The sequence below is a fragment of the Ailuropoda melanoleuca genome, chromosome 18, assembly GCF_002007445.2.
Source record: "Ailuropoda melanoleuca isolate Jingjing chromosome 18, ASM200744v2, whole genome shotgun sequence".
NCBI classification, from domain to species: domain Eukaryota; kingdom Metazoa; phylum Chordata; class Mammalia; order Carnivora; family Ursidae; genus Ailuropoda; species Ailuropoda melanoleuca.
Genome location: NC_048235.1, coordinates 1,183,843 through 1,206,050, shown reverse-complemented (window position 1 = coordinate 1,206,050; position 22,208 = coordinate 1,183,843). Strand labels below are relative to the sequence as shown.

At 38.5% G+C, this 22,208-nt stretch overlaps 1 protein-coding gene across 1 annotated transcript in view; it reads left to right on the top strand.

Moving 5' to 3' along the window:
- The window catches only part of CSMD1 (CUB and Sushi multiple domains 1), a 1,986,149-nt gene that overhangs the window by 1,405,378 nt on the left and 558,563 nt on the right, over nucleotides 1-22,208 (top strand). The window contains exon 12 of the mRNA XM_034647758.1: nucleotides 3,863-3,984. Coding sequence (XP_034503649.1) covers nucleotides 3,863-3,984 — 122 coding nt within the window. The remainder of the gene's footprint in view (nucleotides 1-3,862; nucleotides 3,985-22,208) is intronic.

Below are 22,208 nucleotides of genomic sequence, written 5' to 3'. Positions count from 1 at the left end.
AGGAAAATCTTGACGAGGAAGAGACCTTACCATGAATAGAAAGTGGTTCAAGCATAATATGTATAAACACATTTCAATTATGGGAATATTTTAAAATCTTGCTATAAAACCTTGTTTGACATTATAGTATCATCATTATTTAAGTATGTTGGCCAATGAAATACTTTGCAGACTACCTGAATGGCTGTCTAGCACAGAAGCCAGTGTTGGGGAGGAAGTCCCCCTCCCCCAAGGGTGCTGCGCAATTGCTCTGCCATCATCCCGACAGCTTTGCTAAGCTAACAGGTCTGTACTTGTCTTAAAAGCTACACGATCCATTCCTAGTGTGCCCTGGGGAGTCAGCAGAGTCCGGGAGTGGAAAGAGACAGGCCAGGTGACAACTCTTCAGGGTTCTAACCATCTGAATCAGGTAATAGCATGGCTTTGTGAATGTCCACAACATTAGTCGAGTTCCTATTCAATTACAGCAGAAAAACTGCTGGCAAAGCAGCACAGATGTGGTTTACAGATAAACTGATACCAACCACCCTCCTTTAGAAGGTTCTGCACGCCCTGCTGACCCCCTCAAATCCTGTTTTTCCTGCCCTGCAGGCTGGCCCCTCCCTCGTATTCTTACAGAACATGATCTTGGGGAGGGGCCGGGGCGCAGAAGCACACGCCCTGAACATTCCCATGGCTCCACGGCACAGGATGCTCGCCCATTGGACACGTTTCAGTGGAGCTCTTAGTCCTGGTTCCTCTCAAGTCCCTCAGGCTCTTCTGTATTCTCCTCTAGCTCTTCTTGTTCTTCAGAAAGATTAGGTTTTTAAAAGACATATGATATACAGAGGATATGAAGCAAATTAGCCTTCAGATGCTTGAAGCTGAGAAGGAGGACATTATGGGGTATGACCAGCAAGAAGTGTGGCTTACTTGACTCTAAAATTCAGGAAACTGGCCCTTTCATGTAACCTGCTACAGAACCACAGGATAGAGAGAAAACCCCAGGTAAGAGACTGTCTGCAGGAGATTCAGAAGATAACACCCTGTCTGCATGGCAACCGCTGTGTGCATCTGGATAATAATCCATAGAAATCACGATAATTTAAAATACATCATTATTATTCAATAAAGACTCTGCACATAGATGATTGAACTTTGAGTGGTCTCCAGTGGAAAATCTGAGGATTATCTGTGATCAGTAGGCCTTGATACAGAACGCAGCACCTAATGAATCATAACTGGTGTGATGATGGTAGTATTGTCATTTGCTGAAGAAGCAGATGATGAGGATGGGGAAGATTTAGAAGGGTAAAGACTGTGATACTAGCTAAAATTTTAACAGGTTCCTAAAGCAGAGGATTAGAATGAAATAATTATAGTTAGATCGTATTATTTAAAGTCATTACACTATTTAAATACTACAAGTATTTATGGGGAAAATTATCAAATGCTAGGAATTGTTCTAATTATCAAAACAGAGAATATGCCCTAACTATTCCCACATATTTCATTTCTACTATTTTTTGATGGCTTAATTAAAAGTATGGGTAAAAATAGTTAAAATTAATGGATTAGAAAAACCCATTGCAAAAATGGAGATATATTTCTAAGAAAAAAGAAAAAGAAAAATTATTTTATGAATTAACCTGACAATTTCTGGTGAAAAATATCTCCAAGGATACTGGATTCATCACTCACTCTATGTGAAACACAGTCCTAAGTATGCATGAAACTCTGGGAAACGTGCTGCTTTCCTATAAATATTGTACTAATGGTTATCTCACAAAAATATATGATCACTAAAAATCATATTTCCCCAAGCAATGGTAAGATGAGTTTCACGGAGAGCTGATAGGCAATTTGAATAAGTCAAGTTAAGGGTCAAGCTTCAAAGCAGACAAGTGGGACACAAGGCCATTGATGGAATGTCAGATTTGGTGAACTTTCCTGCAGAGTGACAGCTGGGTCTAATGGCTGGATGGGCACAAATTGTCAGTGGGAATGTAACAAATTAGTTCCCCAATGCACTCACTCTTCAGATTTTTTTTTTTTGAAGTTTGAAATACTTAGAATGGCACTTTGATAGTATTAATTCAAAATTAAGTAAAAAATATTTATCGAGTCACATGACATTATCCTTGTATAAGCTTTTCAGTTGAAATTTAACAAAGAATTAGCGCTGAAGATAAAGATATTGTAACTCAACATTTACTGACGATAACTTTTCTTCTACGATTTTCTGATGAATGCTGTTAACAGGGTGGTTTAGGAGACTTTCACATCTGGAGCTCATGTCCTTTCTGAGAACATGTTCCTAAAACCAGATTCATTGAATACAGAGGTGGCTGTGTTTGTGCGCAGTTCGCTCTCAGTTGGAGGACCTTTCCAGCCAGGACACACCTACTGAATTTTGAAAACCAGACCATCTTTTTTGCATCTTTACCTAGGAATGCTTGTCCATTTGCAAAGTAAATGCCAATATTTTAAATGTTGAATACCCCATGTTTTTGTTATTCAATGTGTATTAAATTAATTTTTAGCTAATTATTTTCATAGTAAGTATCGAACAACTGAAAAGTTGTCTACTCTTCACATTTTTATGTCCGCAGTTATAGGCACTGGATATGGTGCTGACGACAAGGGAAGGATGCTTTCCCAAGGTCAAGAAATTCTCAACGTTGTAGGAAAGATAGATCTGTAACTTAATCATTTCAATAAAGAACTATTATCAGGAATAGGTATGAGTTGTGTTATTGTTATGTTGATATAGGACAAGAAGTGTATATTCCTGGGGACAGTTAGGGAGAGCTCAGTTAAATGGGTTCTCCTGACCCCTCAGAGATAAGATGGCCTTTGGAACTCAGAATCCTGTTCTCTCAATTTTGTGACTGAATCTCCCAGAACAGTGCCTCACCTGTAATGGGTGCTCAGCCAAGAAAAAGAGTAAAGACCAAATGGATCCTGACTAGGATAATCTTTTGTTGGGCGACAATTTAATCAGTTTGTGAGATAAGAAATCTAAGGAAAATGAACTAGAACTTCCCTTACATTAGTTCTTTCTTGTGAAATTAGTTTCTCCTGCTCTTTTCTCAAACCCAGTTCAAATTATTGAGGTGAGGACTGCATTGCATTGCAAGCTGACATTTGATTTCTAAAAATTATCTATCGAGTTGATAAAAAAAACAACTCCTTTCTTAAAATGGAGGTCAGTTGAAATCCTTGGTTTATAGTAAAAGACACTCATATTCGTTGGGTTATGTCATTTCTATAATTTGCTTGGTCTTTCAATTTAAGGTAGTTTTTTTTGTTGTTTCTTTTTTCCTTTTAGAGTCACGATGTCTATTTTCTTTCTTTAAATTGTCGACTCTATTTGAAGTTGCTGTTTGCATTGTGCTGTAAAGAAATTTGCATAGTTGATTGCAGAATAGAACCTAAAGCTTGAAAGAGACTTTTAGAGGATCTGTCCCGCCATCCTCATTTACAGTGGAAAAGATGAAGTTGTCCTACAGCGTAGGGCATAGTTGGGGTCTCTGGAGCTCCCCTGCACTTGCCTTCCCCTACATCCATGTCCAGCCAAATGTGCATGCAGATTCTCTGAGTCAGAGTGGGATTGAGATGGACCAATTTGATTTGGCATTGTCCCTGATGATATCAGGAATGTGGTCATTCTGTGAATGCTAATGCCTTGGGTTCAGTTTAACATTGCAGACACCAAACAAGGGTCCTGATGGCTGAGCAAACTTCCCTCACCAACTTGAGTTCATGAACCACTTTTTATCATACTTAGTGAATAGCCGATTTGATGTCTCATGTTTCTGTTATGTCTTCACCACACCGATAAAATGCTGCAGAAAATAATACCATCTCTATGTATTTCTAGCTAGAACATGTGGATCAAATCTGCGTGGACCCAGTGGTGTCATCACCTCCCCTAACTACCCGGTTCAGTATGAAGACAATGCGCACTGTGTGTGGGTCATTACCACAACAGATCCAGACAAGGTAAGGTCCCCACCTTCTGCCTCAGTGTAGCTGATGCTATCAGTACTCTGACTGAGGTGACTGTTTAAGATGGACAACCTCACAAATGTCATGCCCCCTCACAGTTTGCTGTTTGAATTGGGAAGTTCATGCTGCACTGTGTGTATATATATCCACGTTTATTGGACAGTCAGTCTAGGATTAAATATAGAGTCAGTATTCTTCATTTGGTTGCCTCCTACTGGTTCTGGAGGTTTTGTATATGCTCTTTACCCCACCCCCAGTTTTGTTGAGATATAATTGACATATAGTATTGTTTTACTTTAGGGTATATAATGTTATATATATATATATATATAGCAATACAGTTAACATATGTTATCTCACATAGTTAAAATTTATTGTGGTAAGAACTTTCAAGATCTACTCTCATGGCAATTCTCAAGGATACTGTAATAGTAACTATGAAAGTAATGGAATCGAGAGAATCAAGAGTGGGTTTGGAGGTGGGTGGCGAAGCCCTTACTGGAATGAACATGTGTTCCAGGCCCTTTGGGGACATCTGCAGTTCCTTCTTTTATTCACCAAATTGTTCCAGTTTGGTTCAAAAAGGTTCTCCCTACCTTGAACCAGGGAAAGGGCCTCAGGAACCAGTTTTGTTTGTTTGTTTGTTTTATGGGAAGAGATAATGAGTTTGGTTTTAGGCATAATGTGAGTGACGTGCCTGCTGTATATTCATTCAAGTGGATATAACTTGTAGAGGTAAATCTGGAATTCTCAAGTGTGTTATTAGCTGCTGAGATCTGGGATATGCATGATGTCATGCAGAGAAAGCAAACAGAGTCAAAGAGAGTCACGCTGATGGCATATTTTTCTCTCTGTGTCAGTTGGAGTTTGGAGTGGGCTTCCACTGTAATGAATGATAGGGATTTTTTGCAATTCTAAGTGTCAGGTAAAGAGCTTTAAAGTACTGAAGTCTTTTGTATGGAGGAAGCAGTAAACCCAGGGTGTTCTGATAGGACAGGCAGTGGCTCCTAGCTTAATCTTCAGGAAATTTGATAAAAACCCTTATAGTATTTTCAAAATTCAATTAAATCCAGATCATATATGAATAATCATGAACATTTTTTATACTACAGATATACGTATATATCAGTTTCTTTCTTTCCCATTCATACTAGAATAATTGAAATCTCTATCTAAAAGGAAGCTTAGCATTCCTATTGTCTGAACACCCTTTACCTGATAAGCGAGAAACCAAGGTCCACAGAATGTAAAGTACTTAAAGATTTCACAGCTATTTTGCTCCTACAGCAGGATGAGGACATGGGTGTCTTTTCACTGCACTATGATGGCACTTCATTAGCTCTTGTCTGTGTAAGAACAGTCATTTATTTCTGCAGTTATGCCTTCCATTATCACTGTGAGGGGTGCCATATGGAAATGAAATAATAGGTTATTCAGTGTGTCAATAGATGTTTTTGGCTGTAGGTATTAGAAGAAGTTTTTAGAAACACTATTTCACATAACAAAAGGGTAGAGCCATCGAAATTCCAGGTTTAATTCAGGAGCTCAGGAGCATTTGATGATTCAGGTGTTTCCCATTCTTCCTGTTCCATACCCAGGGCAGTAATAATGACCGCCCCCCTCAGGTCACAAGATGCCTATGACATAATCATGGTCAATGAAGAAATGATGCATGTCTTTCTCAAAAATGGAAGAAATTTTCTAGAATATCCCTAGCAGACTTTCCTTCAGGTCCAATTGAGTCAAACATCCACGGTCCACCTCCCAGGGAGCCTGAGGAAATAATTACCTGGAAGCCGGAAGGCAGGGCTTCTGGTTATGGTAACCAGTGTGCCTACCACATTCACACAAGCAAAATGTCAACCAAAGAGGTTTTGGTTATCATCAAATTCATATTTTGTTTATTTTAGATCCCATTACTTCCCTGTTTTACCAGACTCCAGCGGCCTAAAATTTGTTAGAATGCTTGAGGTGTGTTCTTTGACATTCCGAAGTTGACTTTTCAACTTGGCCAAACTGCAGAATGATCAATAAAATAATGAACGCATGCAGTTTAGATTGACACATTTCTCTCATTTTAGGAGTTTCACTTTGCCCTCTCATCTTTGCATATATCTACACAGATATTTCTCATGATTTCATATAGATTTTCTTGATTCTGAACACTCAACAATTAGCACATTATATTTCAGGAATCTTGTATTCTATTGCTTCAGTAAATTCTTTGCCTTTCTTCCTTTATTTTGGTGAAATGTTCAGAGAAGAAACAAGACATTGCAGGTTGATGCACTCATACACACCAACACTCTTTACTAGAGCACCACTTAGACACCTGAAGGCATCTCAATTAAGCAGAATTACCATCCAAATTAAGAAGCAGTCATTGCCATTAAGTATAATTAGGCTTAATTTGATTCCTTGGGAGACGTTCCAAATAAGGGGGTTTCCCGATTAAGCACAAGGTGATGAAGGTATATTACATATTGAGCATAAGAGAGAAGAACAGTTATGCAAAGGTATCCAGACAATGACTCCTGCTAGAAGCATTAACACAGAATTCTAGATAAGAAGTGTTGATATACCTCAACCTGTATGTTTGACTGGATTTGCAAACTTTTAAGAAAAAGATAGAATAGAAAACTAAAATCAATTTCCAATATCAATTAGAGATTAGTTAATAAATTCCTTTTTGGTTGAAACATTAATCTTCCTAGTGATTTATACACTCTCCTGGTCTTATTTTTGCTTTGATTATTATATAATCATGTGATATGTGTCAGTGTATGTGGATCATTAACATAAAATTGCTTGTACAAAATAACTACCATAGGAAGCTGGGTCATGAATATCACAATTTGTCATATTGTAGAATGTCAACTTAAAAAGAGCACTAGAAATCTATTCATAAATCTATCTATATATATATAGAATTTTCTTGATGATATCAATACATTATATATTATTATTGAATATATACTCTGTATTAATATATTATCTAACAGATTATGTATTAAATGATATATTAATTGTAACTAATAACTGTAAAACAAATATTTTATGTGTATATATATTTTATTACATATTATGATATATATAGGTACACATATATAATAATTTTATATATATATATATATATTCGCACACATATATGGAGAAACTGCTATGTAGTATGTTCTAAGTAGGAAGTTTAAAAAAAAATATCCTCAGGGAGTCTGGGTCGTGCAGTGAGTTGAACATCTGACTCTTGGTTTCGGCTCAGGTCCTGATCTCAGGGTCCTGGGATCAAGCCCCGAATCCAGCTCTGGGCTGGGCGTGGAGTCTGCTTAAGATTCTCTCTCCCTCTCCCTCTGCCCCGCCCCCCCAACCACACTCATTTGCTCTCTCTCTCTAAAATAAATAAGTAAATCTTAAAAAAAATTTCCTCAAGAAGACTCAGTTTAGTGGAGAAGCAGATTTCTAAACGCCCAAGTGTAACTGCTCCTGCCATACTAGTCTAGTAGACGGTCAATAAAAATTAATTCAGTAATGAGTATTTATTAATGTAGTTCATTGTGTATACATTCAACAATTCCAGCTTTCTCAGGTAAACCTTGTGATAACTTGTATGACCAAATTCTTGAGAAAGTATTATACGGTGCATGAGTTACAGATGAGAGAAATTATAAGCAAATGCTCTGAAAACTTCATCCACGCGGTTTCCGTTGGAAGGATTAAAATAGCTTTCCCTAGAATCCTTACAGGAATACATGGGCATATGTCCGTGTCTTCATATGTATACACAGATGTATTTATATTTCAAATACATTCTATGGTGACATAATTTCAGTACCTAATTTTAGTTTGAGCTCCTTAGAGAGTATTTTTGTTGATGCTAAACTCTGAGAATTTCAAAGATTTTGAGTATTTGAACTTCGTTCAGGCTGCTGTAACAAAATACCACAGATGGGGTACCTTATAGACAAAGACATTTATTTCTCACAGTTATGGAGGGAGCAAGTCTGCGATCAAGGTGCCAGCATGATTAGATTGTGGGGAAAGCCCATGTGAAGAATATGGTATCAGTGTGAAGCACCTAGAACATCTTCTGGCAAATGCTCAGGCCCTCCCACTCCTCCCCCTCCTCTTCTTCCTTCCTGCCCTCCTCCCCCCTCCTTCCTCCTCTCTCTCTTCCTCCTCCCCTTCTTCCTTCTCCTTCCTCTCTCTTCCTCCTTTCCATCTTCCTCCTTCCTCCTCCTGTTCTTCCTCCTCCTCCCCTCTTTCTCCTCTCTGCCTTCCTCCTCATCCTCCCTCTCTTCTTCTTCATTACAGTTATTAATGACTACATTTAGAAAGACATAAATGAGATCCTGAAGGATAGGTGAAGGGTTTAAATTTTGTGCTAATGACAATAGGGGTCAGAAAACAGGAAAAGAACTGCACTGCAGTGTATATGCCTTGGAGACATCATTTTGCCAAGAGGCAGGTCGACAGATTTGAAGGATATGTGACTGGCAGCAGGAAATATCAGGACTTCGTATAATGAAATGAAAGATTATGTGAGCCTAAGTCAGGACAATGGTGTCAAGATTGAAGAAGAGAAGATGAATCTGAGAGGTATTTAGGGAATAGGTAATTAGTTACCACAATTTACACATTTACATTACACCTTTTATTTAATGCACAACTCTTGCTATCTAAAGAAAAAATAAGAAAAGTTGTTTTAAATTTATAGCTTGTAAGAAAGTACAACTGTGTATCAGATCCCTTTTTGGGGAAGGAGCATTAACTTTTTTTACTCAGGAGATTTTTTTTTTTGCATAATTTTAAGTAACAAATTCATACAGGTATAAAAAAGGGATTCATTTGCATTCAAATTATTTTAAAGGTAAGGTAGAACTAAATATTATGTGTAATAGTTTATGGTGTTTTGAAATGGGATTTGAATAGATACAGTTCAGTAGGCTGTATTTGCCCATTAGGGATTCCAGGATTGTTAGACAATTAGGCACACGATTATCGGTGGTGACACTGTCCTGAGTATCTCTGTCCTTTCTGTCATAGATGTCTTTCCCTACCGGAGCCATGATGCACTCTATTCAATGGCCCCATTCAGTTGTCTTCTGGGTCACAGAACACCTCTGCAGAAAATCAGGTTGCATGCTGGCCTTCTTTCCTGGCACAGGACGTGCTCCCTTAGTGCTTGTTGGCCATCAACATGAATCTTGTGACTGACTCACTATTTCGTCCCTGTCCACTCTCCAGTATGTTCGTCTCTCGGTGGCAGCCCTTCCATTGCCAACGCAATCCCCATTACCGCTGTTTCATATTTGTACCTTGTTCATGAGCTGAGTTTGGCTCCTGAGACGCTTTCCTTCTCGAGTCTCTGTGGATGACCTTCCTGGCATCCTTTCTTTCCTGCCACAGGGGAGTCAACATGCGCTTCTTCCCACTAACCTGATTTTCTCTCAACAGTCCAACTACTGCCTTCTTAAACCAAATGCAGTTATTTTTATCATCTCTTCTTGCTACTCCAGAATAAAATAGGAAACAAGGTCTGCACTTTTGATTGGCTTACGTGTTAAGCCAAAACATGAATTACATACACACTTCTGTACCCACAAGTATATGAGTATAAATACTCATATTCTGGGGGCGCCTGGGTAGCGCAGTCATTAAGCGCCTGCCTTTGGCTAAGGGCATGATCCCAGCGTTCTGGGATCAAGTCCCACATCGGGCTCCTCCGCTGGGAGCCTGCTTCTTCCTCTCCGACTCCCCTGCTGTGTTCCCCTCTCGCTGGCTGTCTCTCTGTCACATAAATAAATAAAATCTTTAAAAAAAATACTCATATTCTGGCAAAGTATAAATATTCATATACTTGCATGTACAGAAGTGTGTATGTAATTTGTCCATTTCCTAGCTGTGTGGTTTTGGAAAGACATAAAATCTTTCTGTCCATTTCCTCATTTGTTAAATAATATTAATAATGATGATAATAGAGAACCTGATGGTAATTCTGCATTTATCAGATGAATGCACATATATGGGAACACCACTAAGTTATTGTTACTGCTGCTAATATAGGATCACCTATTAGTCTCTTCTTCTTACCTTTCATTGCTTTAAGGATTCTCTTCTCCAGTGAGAGTGGTCAGGTATCTAATCAACTTATCTGAACATAGTTCTGTAAGTCCAGATCATCCCAGGGCTTTTCTGGAGCATCCTAACAGCCCTTCAAGTGAACAGACACAGAGAAAATTAGTTCTCTCTTCCTCACCAATCTGCTGCCCCTCCTACAGCCTTTCTCTAAGTCCTTCATATTGTCGTGCAATACAGATGGTTAACTTTATTCTGAACTCTTTTCCTCCTCTGCCTCCTTTAGTTGAACATCTTTCCTTCACCCCTAAGTACTGTCTGGATTTACTCTCCCTATTTCCATTTTCCACCATTCTAGAAACTCTTGTTTTAGCTTACAATGTGTATTGCTATGAGGTAGCTCAGCTGTTTGTCTTGTTCCATTCTCCACCTTCCTAACTTATCTTCCACAATAAATGGGAAATATCTTTTCTAAAAACTGAATATGTGTATAAATGTGCATATAATAAAATGAATATATGATCACTATTTTACAAAATCAAAGGACACTGATAACTAGAACGCAAAAAACGAAGGAACTAAATGTTTCAGTCCAAAGATGAACAGTGCTGTTACTGCATACTTTTTTAAGACTTTTATATGTATGTTTCTAACCACAAACATATACACAAGGACATGGTTTTCCTTTATTTCCTTCCTTCTTCCTCCCCCTTGTTCTTCTTAATGGCATCTTTTAATTTTAGAATTATGCCACACTTTTACAGATTGCTTTGTTACTTTATAATAGACTCCCTAGTATATATGTAATGCATATACATAATACATAATATACCCAGATATAATCCATTTTAATCGATGCAGAGTATATATATCTCTAAATATAATTTACTACTTTTCATGGGTACAAAGTATCTTATTCTATCAGACTCTTCTTTAAAACAGATGATCAGATTGCCCCCATTCTCCATAATCATAAATAATGCTTCTACAGACATCTTTATATTCACTCTCTCGGCACTTATTTCGGTAGGTTAAAGTCCTTGAATTAGAATTCAAGTAATAATTTACATGCATTCATAATTTTGATACTTATTGCCCAAATATGTATCTTGTGCTAAAATTGTGTTCATGGAAACTCCCACCACAGTGCATCAATGCCCGCGTTTGTACAGCAACGAGAACAAAGGAAAAATATGACTCTGTTGTTCTTTAGCTTTATATCCTCAATAATTCTCTACAGTCCATGGGAAAAAGTCCTTTCCATGAGATCTGTCATTCATGGCAGGGCAGCTGACACCATTCCACTCTCATTTTGCCGCTTGCTTCTTTAAGCTTATTTCCCCAGCCATCTACTAAACTCTCAGATCTTGAAAGGATTGTACTGCTGCAGGCTTGTGTGCCTTGTCATACTCCCTGAACAAAAACAGGGTATCAGGGTGAAAATGCGGTATTATTGAATCACTGAAGCAATATTCATCATTGGATTCATGGCAGAAATTCTGTACTTTCTTGAAAACCAACAAGCTAATTAATGGGTTGACCGTATAATTTATTAACTGAACCAAAACTCTTTTAAAGGGTAATGTATTAATAATTCAGTTGGAAACAACCAAAAACTATAATTATCCTGGTAAATCAGTACCTGTGTTACCCTATGAGGAGACAAAGGGAAAAATATCCACACAAAGAAGAAGCTCTATTTTATTTTACTATCTGTAGTTGTAAAAAGATTACCTCCATACTCTAAGCATTTCTCAGAATGCGTGACCACTCCTTTCAACAAAAGCAGGAGAAATGGTCAAATCTCCCAAAATACAGGAAAAATTCCCCAGACAGTAATAGCTTTGTATGACCAATTCCTAACTTGATGAAAGCGAAAATTAAACATTGTATCTTATTTTTAAGAGTTTTTTGTTTATTTTTTAAAATGTAAAGGTACATCTTAGAAATCTTAAATTTGAATGAATTAATTTACTTAAATTTTCTTTTGCAAGCAAGCCTATGTATATGACATCTTTGAATTTCCACTCTCTTGCACAGTGAGTGGCCTATTGTGAGAACCAACAAATGATTTTGAAAAAATGGCTGTAATAATAACCAAACATTTATTGTTTTATATCGCTGAGGAGGCAAAGAAGGTTGTGCCATAACTGAAGTTTTGTTTTGTTTTTTAATATTATATAGCTATTTCCAGGCCACCAATCCCACAAGTCTATATATTATATGGGTCCTAAATTAGCCAAAGACATTGTACTAATATGTTTCCAGATTTAAAAAAAATATTATTTTCATCAGAAAATCCTACATACTACCCAAAAGGTGCATTTGTTATCATTAAGCTCAGTTGTGGTTACTATTTCGCAAGTAGTAGGCTTCCTCATAACACGAAGCTCTTCACTAGCTGGTCTGTATTTTTGACAGTCACTCAGTGGTTCTCACCAATCTTCAGACTTAAAAAGAGAATATTCCAAAGGTCCAGATACTGTGTTCTGCTTGTCTTCACAATCCTCTAAGTGATGGTTTGATGTGTGTATTTGAAAGACTGTGTTAATGACCTGGTAATTGTTTTTGTGGGCTTCCCATGAAATGTTTAGGTAGCTGTCAGCAGTGCCAAGTAGGTCCCCGGCAGTGAAGGGGGAGCAGGGCACCCCACTGATTGGTACCCTCTGGCCATCTCTCCATGGTCAGATGCTGAGCAGCTGTACTTGAAACAGAAAATCTCTGAGGTGGTACAGGAATGTTGAGTCCTACCTTCCTTTTAATGTGCTTATAAGAGAGCGATGCAAATACTTATTACTTTCTTAACAGAAAACAGCTAGCACCCACGTGGCTTCCTTGAAGTCAATGAAGTGATTTTGAACTTATTTGTAATAGGGATTTTTTGTTGTTGTTGAGAGAAAGGCTTGTATTTCATATGACACATTTGCTAGATGACTGAAGCCATTAGATTATCTCACAGGATCACTTCTAAATTCTAACACGATGAACGAAAGTGTTCTTAATTAAATATTTCATGTGTATAAAGTCCACAGAGGGCATTTATGATTCTGAACAATTCCAATGTCTTGTGCTATCAGGTACTGTGAGAAGTCTTATGTAATAAGTGAATATAGGGAAAAATACAGGTTTTAAAATATCTGGAGCATAACTTCATTAGCTACATTCTTATCTGACTTTATTTGTCCTTGGTCAGAATTAAAATCACCAGTTCTAACACTCTCCCATTAACATTGGGTGAAAATGACCTGTTCAAATAAATGCTTGATGGAAGCAGTTTTAATAGACGGACTTGCAAAGCCCTATATAGATACAATAATTAAAATGCTCAACTACATATATTTCATGGAGAAATATCTGATACCAAACTTATGCATCTATCTATCTATCTATCTATATATAGTATATAAATAACTAAATGAATGAAAAATGAAAAGAAATTTAAAGTTATGATTGGCATATATTTGAAAAAAAATCCTCATATTTGAATTAAAAGCCCCCAGAAACTAGCGTATATAGAGATACATATGTATTTAAAATTTATACATAAAATGAGTTTATCTTGATGCAGTTTTCAGGAAGACGAGCAACAAATATGTGAAACCTTTACCGAGTTCTTTCAGATGTGGAATTTTCAAAATGGAGCTCATTAAGAGCTAATCCAGCCTAAATGATTAGACCCCCACCCTTTACCTCTCTGCCCTCTTGCCCTCCTGGAGCTCAGCCTGCCGCCTCACACCCTCATTGGAGATGTGTCCTTGGGAGTATTTAGCTAAATCTTCGGGGATGGCCTCCAGGCTGTGGTCTTCCTTTACCACACCAGATGGACTCCGCTATGTCTCTAGAATGAAAAGAAAACTTCCATTTAGCTCTGCATTGAAAAACCACATTCTCTCACTTGGTTCTGGACCTCAAACACACACCCTACCCCGATTAACCAGCACTGCTCAGTAAAGCTCTCCTTCATTCCTCCACCTGCTCTGAAGTGTTTCTCCACCCTCTGCTGGGTTCTGCCCAGGCTTTGCTCACATTCTGAATGCTTGCCGTGGCTCCTTCATGGACCATGCACCCCAGTCCTGACAGCTTGTCCCAGGACCTTCCTGAGCACTGCCTGCCTGCAGCGTGCTCGTCCACATTCATGGTTCCTCATGGCTCTTCTCATCATCATGGGCACTTGGGGTGCTTCCCTCAATGGCCCTGACCCCCACTGCTTCCTCTACCACTTGTTAAGAAAATACTGGTAGAGTATTTTCTGCTGAGGGTATCACAACAGTTGGTTGGTGTCCTATTTTCTCTGGCTACTCATGTAGGACTTTCAGTTTTCCTAGGTCTGGCTCTCTCGACATATTGTTCAAATCAGTAAATCACTTCTGTTCCTCTTGTGGATTTACTTTCTCTTAATATTTTCCACCTATGGATGTTCTGAAGCATTCAGTGTCCCAGTTAACGTAACTAGACTAAGATAACAACCCTAACCAACTCAACGAAACCTGAGTGCTACCATCCGTTGGCCATTTCTACAGACTGGTCAGTTAGTCTTTTGACTGACCACAATGTTGAGATCACTATGGGAGTCATAGCTTCCCATTCTCATCATACTTAGTCCTGTCTATTTTTGATTCTAAGCCCTTCTAGTTTTTTGGATGTGTCTTTACCTCAACATTGGGTCACTGCAGCCGCGAGCTCCCTGCCCTCCCAGCTCTGGCCCTTCTCCAGACTCCAGTCTGGTTTGCTCTAGCTGTCATCTTCCTTAACCCAATTGTGTTGATAGCACACACTCACCGAAGTGCCATAAGTGTTACTGTACTCAATTCAAACTTCATATTAAACTGGTCAGAATGGTTTTCAGGGTGTTCCCTACCACTTTCAGTAAGTACCTTTCTCCCCCTGCCCCTCCACCTTCCCTCGCCTTCTTCCCTTCCCTACATCCTCCTCCCCTTCTCTCCTACCCCTCATCCTCATCCTCCTTTCTTCCTCTTCCTCTTCCTCTTCCTCCTCCTCCTCCTTCTCCCCCTTCTTTTTCTTCTTTGTCTTCATCTTCTTCCAAAATGTAAAACTTATGCAGCTTTATTTTAGGATACAATCCCTAGAGATTGTCATGATAGAATTGAACTGAGAAATGAAATTTATCATAACAATGACTTTCAGTAATCATAAAGTCAACATATTAATATTATATATCTAATATTTGTTTATTCACAGTTATCATATGCATTTTTGCAGAGTTTTTTCCAGTTTTATTGAAGTATATTTGACAAAAAAATTCTATAGTTTTAAGGTATAAAACATGATGTTTTGGTATATGTAAACATTGTGATTACAGTCAAGCTGAGTGACATGTTTATCACCTCATACAGTTACCTTTTCTTTTAAATTAAGTTAACTGAGTTACCTTAATTATGAGAGCAAATAAGATCTACCCTTTTGGCAAATTTCAAGTGTATAATATAGTATCATTACCGTAGTCACAATGCTATACATTAGATCTCCAGAATTATTTATCTTGCATAACAAAAGTTTATTCCTTTTGACCAGTATTTCCCCTTTTCTCTCACCTCATTTGCCTTTCTTCTCTTCAGACTTTTCCTTTCATTGTTTTTATGGAATAAAATATCATCTTCATTTCTGCCTCAAGTTGCTACTCTCAAAAAGAATATTTCTTGTCTATCCTCTGTCTTTCTATATTTTATCTATTCTATGAAAAGCATTGACTTAGATGGGAATGAGATACAGTAGTAAAGAATTCATCATGTAACCCTTAAGAACACACATATACACATATTATCATTCTAAATCATAAATGGATATTTCAGTTCTTTTCAAAAAAATAAAACAAAACAGAATATAAATGCCATCCAAATGCTATCATTTAATATATGAACAAATTAAATTCTACTCCCTTCCCCACTATATAGGAATCTGCCTTTCTGTGACTATATAAATATGGATATTTGATTATTCATGTATCTGTATGTGTGCACATTTATGGGTGTGTGTGTGTGTGTGTGAAATACAAATATTATTAATGTCCTGCAATCCTTTGCTTATTTTTCACTTCATAAAACATGAACATCTCTCTAGATCTATTTATATGTCTACTTTACCCACTTTAATATCTTCAGAATGTCTATGTAAGTATGGGCACACTAAAACTTGTTCAATCATTCCAGGTTAATAGATATTCCAGTTGTTTCCAAGATGTTGTTCTCATAAGCAGTGCTACAATGGACATCATTAATACAGTTACAGGTCCGAAAAAGTCTGGTTGTAATTGTTGACCACTCAAAGTCAGTATCACAGTCACAATCTTGCCTTCCTCATTAGCTTCTTCTTGTCTCAGTTGCCATGGATATCCTGCCTCTATAATATTGTCATTTTTGAGACATCTAGTCTATCTGATAAATTCTCATGATAGTAAAGAAACTAAGGTGCTAAGCAGATGTAAGATTAGATTATGAATCAGCTACCTGTGTCACCTACTTTGTGTTTTATAAACTGGTGTATCTGAAGAGGCAATTAACGACCTCCCAAATTATTATAAACTCTCTGAAAGAAAGGTACTAGTGTACTCATATTTCGGCAAGCTTCTGATGACGGTATATGCCTGTGAATCTGAAATACTGCTATGGTAGTGTGAAGCCTATTTAAGTATATTCTCATGTATGGATAAATTAATACTACATGGCATTTAGTGCAACCTTACACTAACTGATGAAAAGCATTCAGAGTAGGTTTTTTTTTTTTTTTCCCCTTACCATAATATATTGGTTGGTTGGTTCGTTGGCTATCTGGCTGTCTGGTTGGTATTAGGAGTCATATATGTCTATTACTTGAATACATTCAGTTCTTCAGTGTCATTCTCTAAAAACACTTCAGATGAGGGGCATCTGGGTGGCTCAGTCAGTTAAGCATCTCACTCCTGATTTTGGCTCATGTCATGGTGTCAGACTTGTGAGATGGAGCCCCATGCCAGTGTGGGTATCTGTCCTTAGTGGGGAGTCTGCTTGAGATTCTCTCTCTCTCTCCTTCTGCCCCTCCCCACTGATCTTTCTCTCTCTTCAAATAAATAAATAAATCTAGAAAACAATCACCTCACCTTACAGATGGTAAACGGCATGCCTATAATATGAGGTGAATTACTTCTGGAATAGTAACCCTCTCCTCTGCAGTCTTCAACACAGCACACATTTTCTACCTCCACTAATTTCAAGAAATAAGAATCATTGTTTCCATTTAAAATAAGTAAATCTTTTAATAATTTTGTTAATTTCAAATAAAATTGATTTTAAAAATTAATGAAAGAAGTTCCATTCTTCTGTATTGATGTATGAATTAGAATTATTTTTATGTACATTGAATTACATGGAGTAAAAGTGCAGTTTACGTAGATATTCTGATCCTCTAAAACAGCAGGCACACATGGATTATATTGGAGCATGTTCATGTAAATATTCTTGTATCAGAGTAGATCTGAAGGATGTGCATCAGATTTGAATCCTCTTAATTTATGAAAATGTCTTTTGCTTTAGTCTCCACATGTCTCCCCACTTCCTTTCATTTTATTGAGGTTAACCACTTCTAAAGATGTTCACGGTCTACCTAGGAAAGTTTTCAGATGTATAAGGGAAAGTTACCACAGTTCAGAGGGACCTTTGTAACTAACGGCCTAAAAACACATTCTAAAAAGACATTTTTGAGGGGCACCTGGGTGGTTCAGCCAGTTAATCATCTGGCTCTTGGTTTTGGCTCAAGTCGTGATCTCATGGGTTGTGGGATCGAGCCCCAGTGTCAGGCTCCCTGCTCTAAGGGGGGTCGGCTTCAAGAGTCTCTCCCTCTGTCCTTCCCCATGGCTCATGCTCACTCTCTCTCTCAAATAAATACATAAACACATAAACAAATAAATAAATAAAAAGACTTTTTTGAGAACCCCTTAGTTTGGCATCTATACTTAGTTCAAAATGTAGTGGTGTTGGAAGCTTCTTGAATTTAAAAATATGCAAAATTACAGGTCTGTGAGCTGATCTCATTTAAAAAAAATTATACCATGTAAATGATAAATACATGAGTTTTCAAGCTTTATGTCAAGACACTTTTTAAGTTTCCAATAATTCTTTGTCCTTCCTTCCAAATCATAATGTTGTTGTCCCCATGGAGAGCTCTGACCTCGCTTGGGAAACCACACCTCTGGGTTTTGGAGGCTGGAAAGGATCCCAATGTGCCCTTAAATCTACTCTTTCCATGATTGCTGCCCCATTCCTTCCATTACTTCAGAACATGAGTCCACAAAATCCTCTTCCTTGTCTTCAAACCTTTGCCGTGAAACATCTTGTCCATTCTAGACTTGGCCTTTCACTGCCACTGTGGGATTGGGGAAGTCTTTGGGTCCAACAAGGGCTTCACCCTTCAGTATCTGAAACCAAGGCGGGAATTAGGAAAGCAGGATGGTGTGAGGCACCTGTGTCACAGTGCGCTTGCTCACACGCAGAGAGCCTCAGATCCAAGTTGGCCACTGGCTTGAGCACGAAGGGGATGTGATGGGTTAGAGTGAGCAGTTCTTGTCATCAGCCACATCTATAAACATAGAATAGCAAACCATGCTGTAGGCTAGTATCCAACTGAGCTATGAAGAGCAAAATATAGTATCCCAAACCCTTTTTATACCTTTATTAAACAAATCGGAAAAGAGATTTACCAATACAGAAGTCATGAATAGGAGTAAAGGGTGAAATGACTGCACATCCAGTAAAATCTATTGTGTTGTCCCAGGTTCCCAGAGGGCAGACTATGTCATTCATCCAGTGCACCCAGGATCACTTGTCCACTGTCTCTACACAATGGCTTAAAGCCAATCAGTTCCAGGCTCACCAATTTTTTTTTTTAAAGATTTTATTTATTTACTTGACAGAGATAGAGACAGCCAGCGAGAGAGGGAACACAAGCAGAGGGAGTGGGAGAGGAAGAAGCAGGCTCATAGCAGAGGAGCCTGACGGTGGGGCTCGATCCCACAACACCGGGATCACGCCCTGAGCCGAAGGCAGACGCCTAACCGCTGTGCCACCCAGGCACCCCTCACCAATTTTAAGATGTATTTTGGCTTAAACAATATATTAATTCATTTGAATTTCCAAGTATCTCAAGGATGGGAGTGGGTGAGAGATGCTATAATACAGAAAAAAATGCCAGAAGATACTCGCTGATATTGCCTGAAAAATTAATAGGTTTTAGAAACAGAAAGAGATTATGTTCACTATTTCACTGAATCCTTAAATACACTATGTCATAGGTTCTATTATTAATTTTTTTCTTAAAGGTGAGAAAACTGAATCACAACGACGTGAAGTCTCCCTCCTTAACCACTATCCGTCACTGCCTCAGCTCTAGAGGCAGAGTGAGACAGGTGTAAGAATTAGGTACGGGCTCATCCTGATAGACAGGTGGCTGGAGCATTCTGAGAAACGGGTCTTACCGTGTTCACACTGAGAAGTGAGTAGTGATGTAAGGAGGGAATCAGTGTTCTGATGCTGTACTCTAGCTCTAACAAAGGAAGCAGAGATTTGCAACATCCACACATGTATCATGTGTGCCCTGTTTGTTTGTTTATTTGCTCATCATTTACTTACAGCACTCGTGGAGTGAGTGTCTGCATGTCAGCTGTCTAGGGCCTAGGGTCACAGTGGTGCTCAGGACAGGTGCCGGGGGGTGCCATGAAAAGCAGACAAACAAGTAAATGAACTTAAAAAAAAATGAGCAAAGAGATAGAGGTTGCTGAGGTCAAGGTCATGGATGTTAGGTGTGATGTATTGATGAGATTGTGTGCAAGGCCTTCTCTTGAGCTGAGCCCTAGAAAATGTGGGGATGGGGGAAGGGAGAGGGGAGGTTAGGGTAGGCATTGCCAAGGCCCTTTGGTAGGAGTGAGTTTGACAACAATGGGGAGCAACAGAAAGGCTGGTGTGGCTGGAATGAACAGGTGAGGGCAAAGTGGTGGGTGGCCAGATTTTGGACACATTTGAAGGAGGAGACTTCAGAAGATTTGCTGATGATTGAGTATGAGAAGAGAAGGAACCAGAAGAATAAAACATGACTCCCAGGTTTAGGGATTGAGGAGCTAGGGGTACAGTCATGCTATTACTCCTCATTGTTTCAGAGAGACCTTCATTCCCTTACTCTCGTATTCTTTTTCCTAGCCTTTTACCTAGAACTCTTTCCAATCAGAAATAAGGAAAATTATAGTGAAATGTAAGAATATGAGCATTTAAATAATATCAGGAACACATGTATCAAATCCCTATATCCAGATTTAAGAAATCTGCTCTTTTCCATTACTGGCCTTTTTCTTTCAGGAGATGCACTTATTCCTTTATTTATGTATTCAGTCTATATTTATTATACTTCAGTGATATGTCAGACCTGGGTAGAGTAAGGCCTGGCTCTTCAGAGACCACAGGACCTAGAACAGGGGTTAGCAAACCTTTCCCCCCAAGGTGACATAGTATACATTGCAGGCTTTGCAGGCCACACACTGTCTTTGCTGTATTGACTTTGTATTTCTCCCACAACTCTAAAGAATGTAGAACCCATTGCTATGAAGGCTAGAAGGGATCTGGCACTAACTGGATTTGGCCTGTGGACTGCAGCTTGCAGACCCCTGGTCTAGAAGGAAAGCAGACGTGTAGGCACCCATCTGCAGCCACGTGCAAAGTGTGGTGGGGCTCCTGCAGAAGGAAGAGCAGAGGGAGAAGCAGGGATGATACCAGGACAGCAGATCTCTACCAAGAAGGATGAGGCAGCATGGATTAGGGACATGGGGATGGGTCTATAAGAGCAGACAGTCAAGACAGGACATAGGCTGGAACATACAGGAGTTTGGTCCCTGTGATCACAGGGCTGGTGCTCCCTTGAGGGCAGACACCTGCAGGGGCCTGCTGGGCCAGGCTGTGAAGTACATCGCTGCCTTCCTAACAAGAGTGCCATTCATTCTGAAGACTTAGGAGCTGGAAGACAATGCTAAGCTTGGAAATAACTCCACCGGGCTTATGTTTAAAAATCGTTTTTGTGTTCACTTCGTGGAGAGTAGGGAAGGGCACGAGTTGCCATGTGAGGGGCAGTGACGTGGCTCAAGCAGCTTTTCTTGGTCTATCCTGGGAGGGGGATTGGAGGTGATTTCCAGCTGCAGGGAACCTGGGGCCACATTGTCAGATGATGGTTCCCAGGATGGCAGTGCGCCAGCAACAGCGGTTGCCCGCGTCCTTACAGTAGAGCGTGATGCGGGCTCCGTGCCTCTCTTCCTTCTGGCCGGCATTGTGGCCTGTTCTTCTGGGGGGTTCCCCTCTGCACAAAGAATACAAAGTCATTTTCCTTCTTGTCCTTATTTTTTCCATTTATTTTTATTTTTTAACCTTTTTCAAATAGGCCACAGTCCTATCACAAATTTCTGCTGTAAGAGATGCTAACAGGACATGGTATGTGCATATAGTGTTTGTAACGGTAATTTTCTGTTTTTAAAACAGCAACAACAACAAAAAATAACGTTTTGTCAAACTATAAAATAAAATGAAGAAAAGCTCTGTTTATATTTCTTGAACTTAATTTTTTTCTTTTATTATTATCATAAATGTTAAACACCTACAAGAAAAACATAATGCATTTCTCTTAAATAACTGGTTTAAGACAAAATAGCTTTTCTTTCTTTCTTTCATAAAGGTTGACTCAGGGGTTTGACTGAAATAAAGGTAGTAAATATATTTAAATTAAATTATGTTATTCACACACTCAAGTTTATTAATAATGTGAAATACAAAGTTACCATCTAAATAGTAAATCAGTAAGAATAGAAATGCCTAAAGTACAATTTTATACAAGATTTAAAAAAATATTTTCTTATTGCATGATATAATCAAACACAGATATATGCACAACAATTAAAAAATGTTATATGCAACTGTTGGCCTCTTGCTTTCTTATAAATCTATATACACCCAAAACGCAGGATTTTTATAAGTACAAACAAAATCAAGTGTATCCCTTTCATGTGAAAATTGTGCTTTTTTGTTGCACAATATTAGGTTCTCAGTTTAAAATTTATTTTTTTATTTTATTTTATTATGTTAATCACCATACAGTACATCCCCAGATTCCGATGTAAAGTTTGG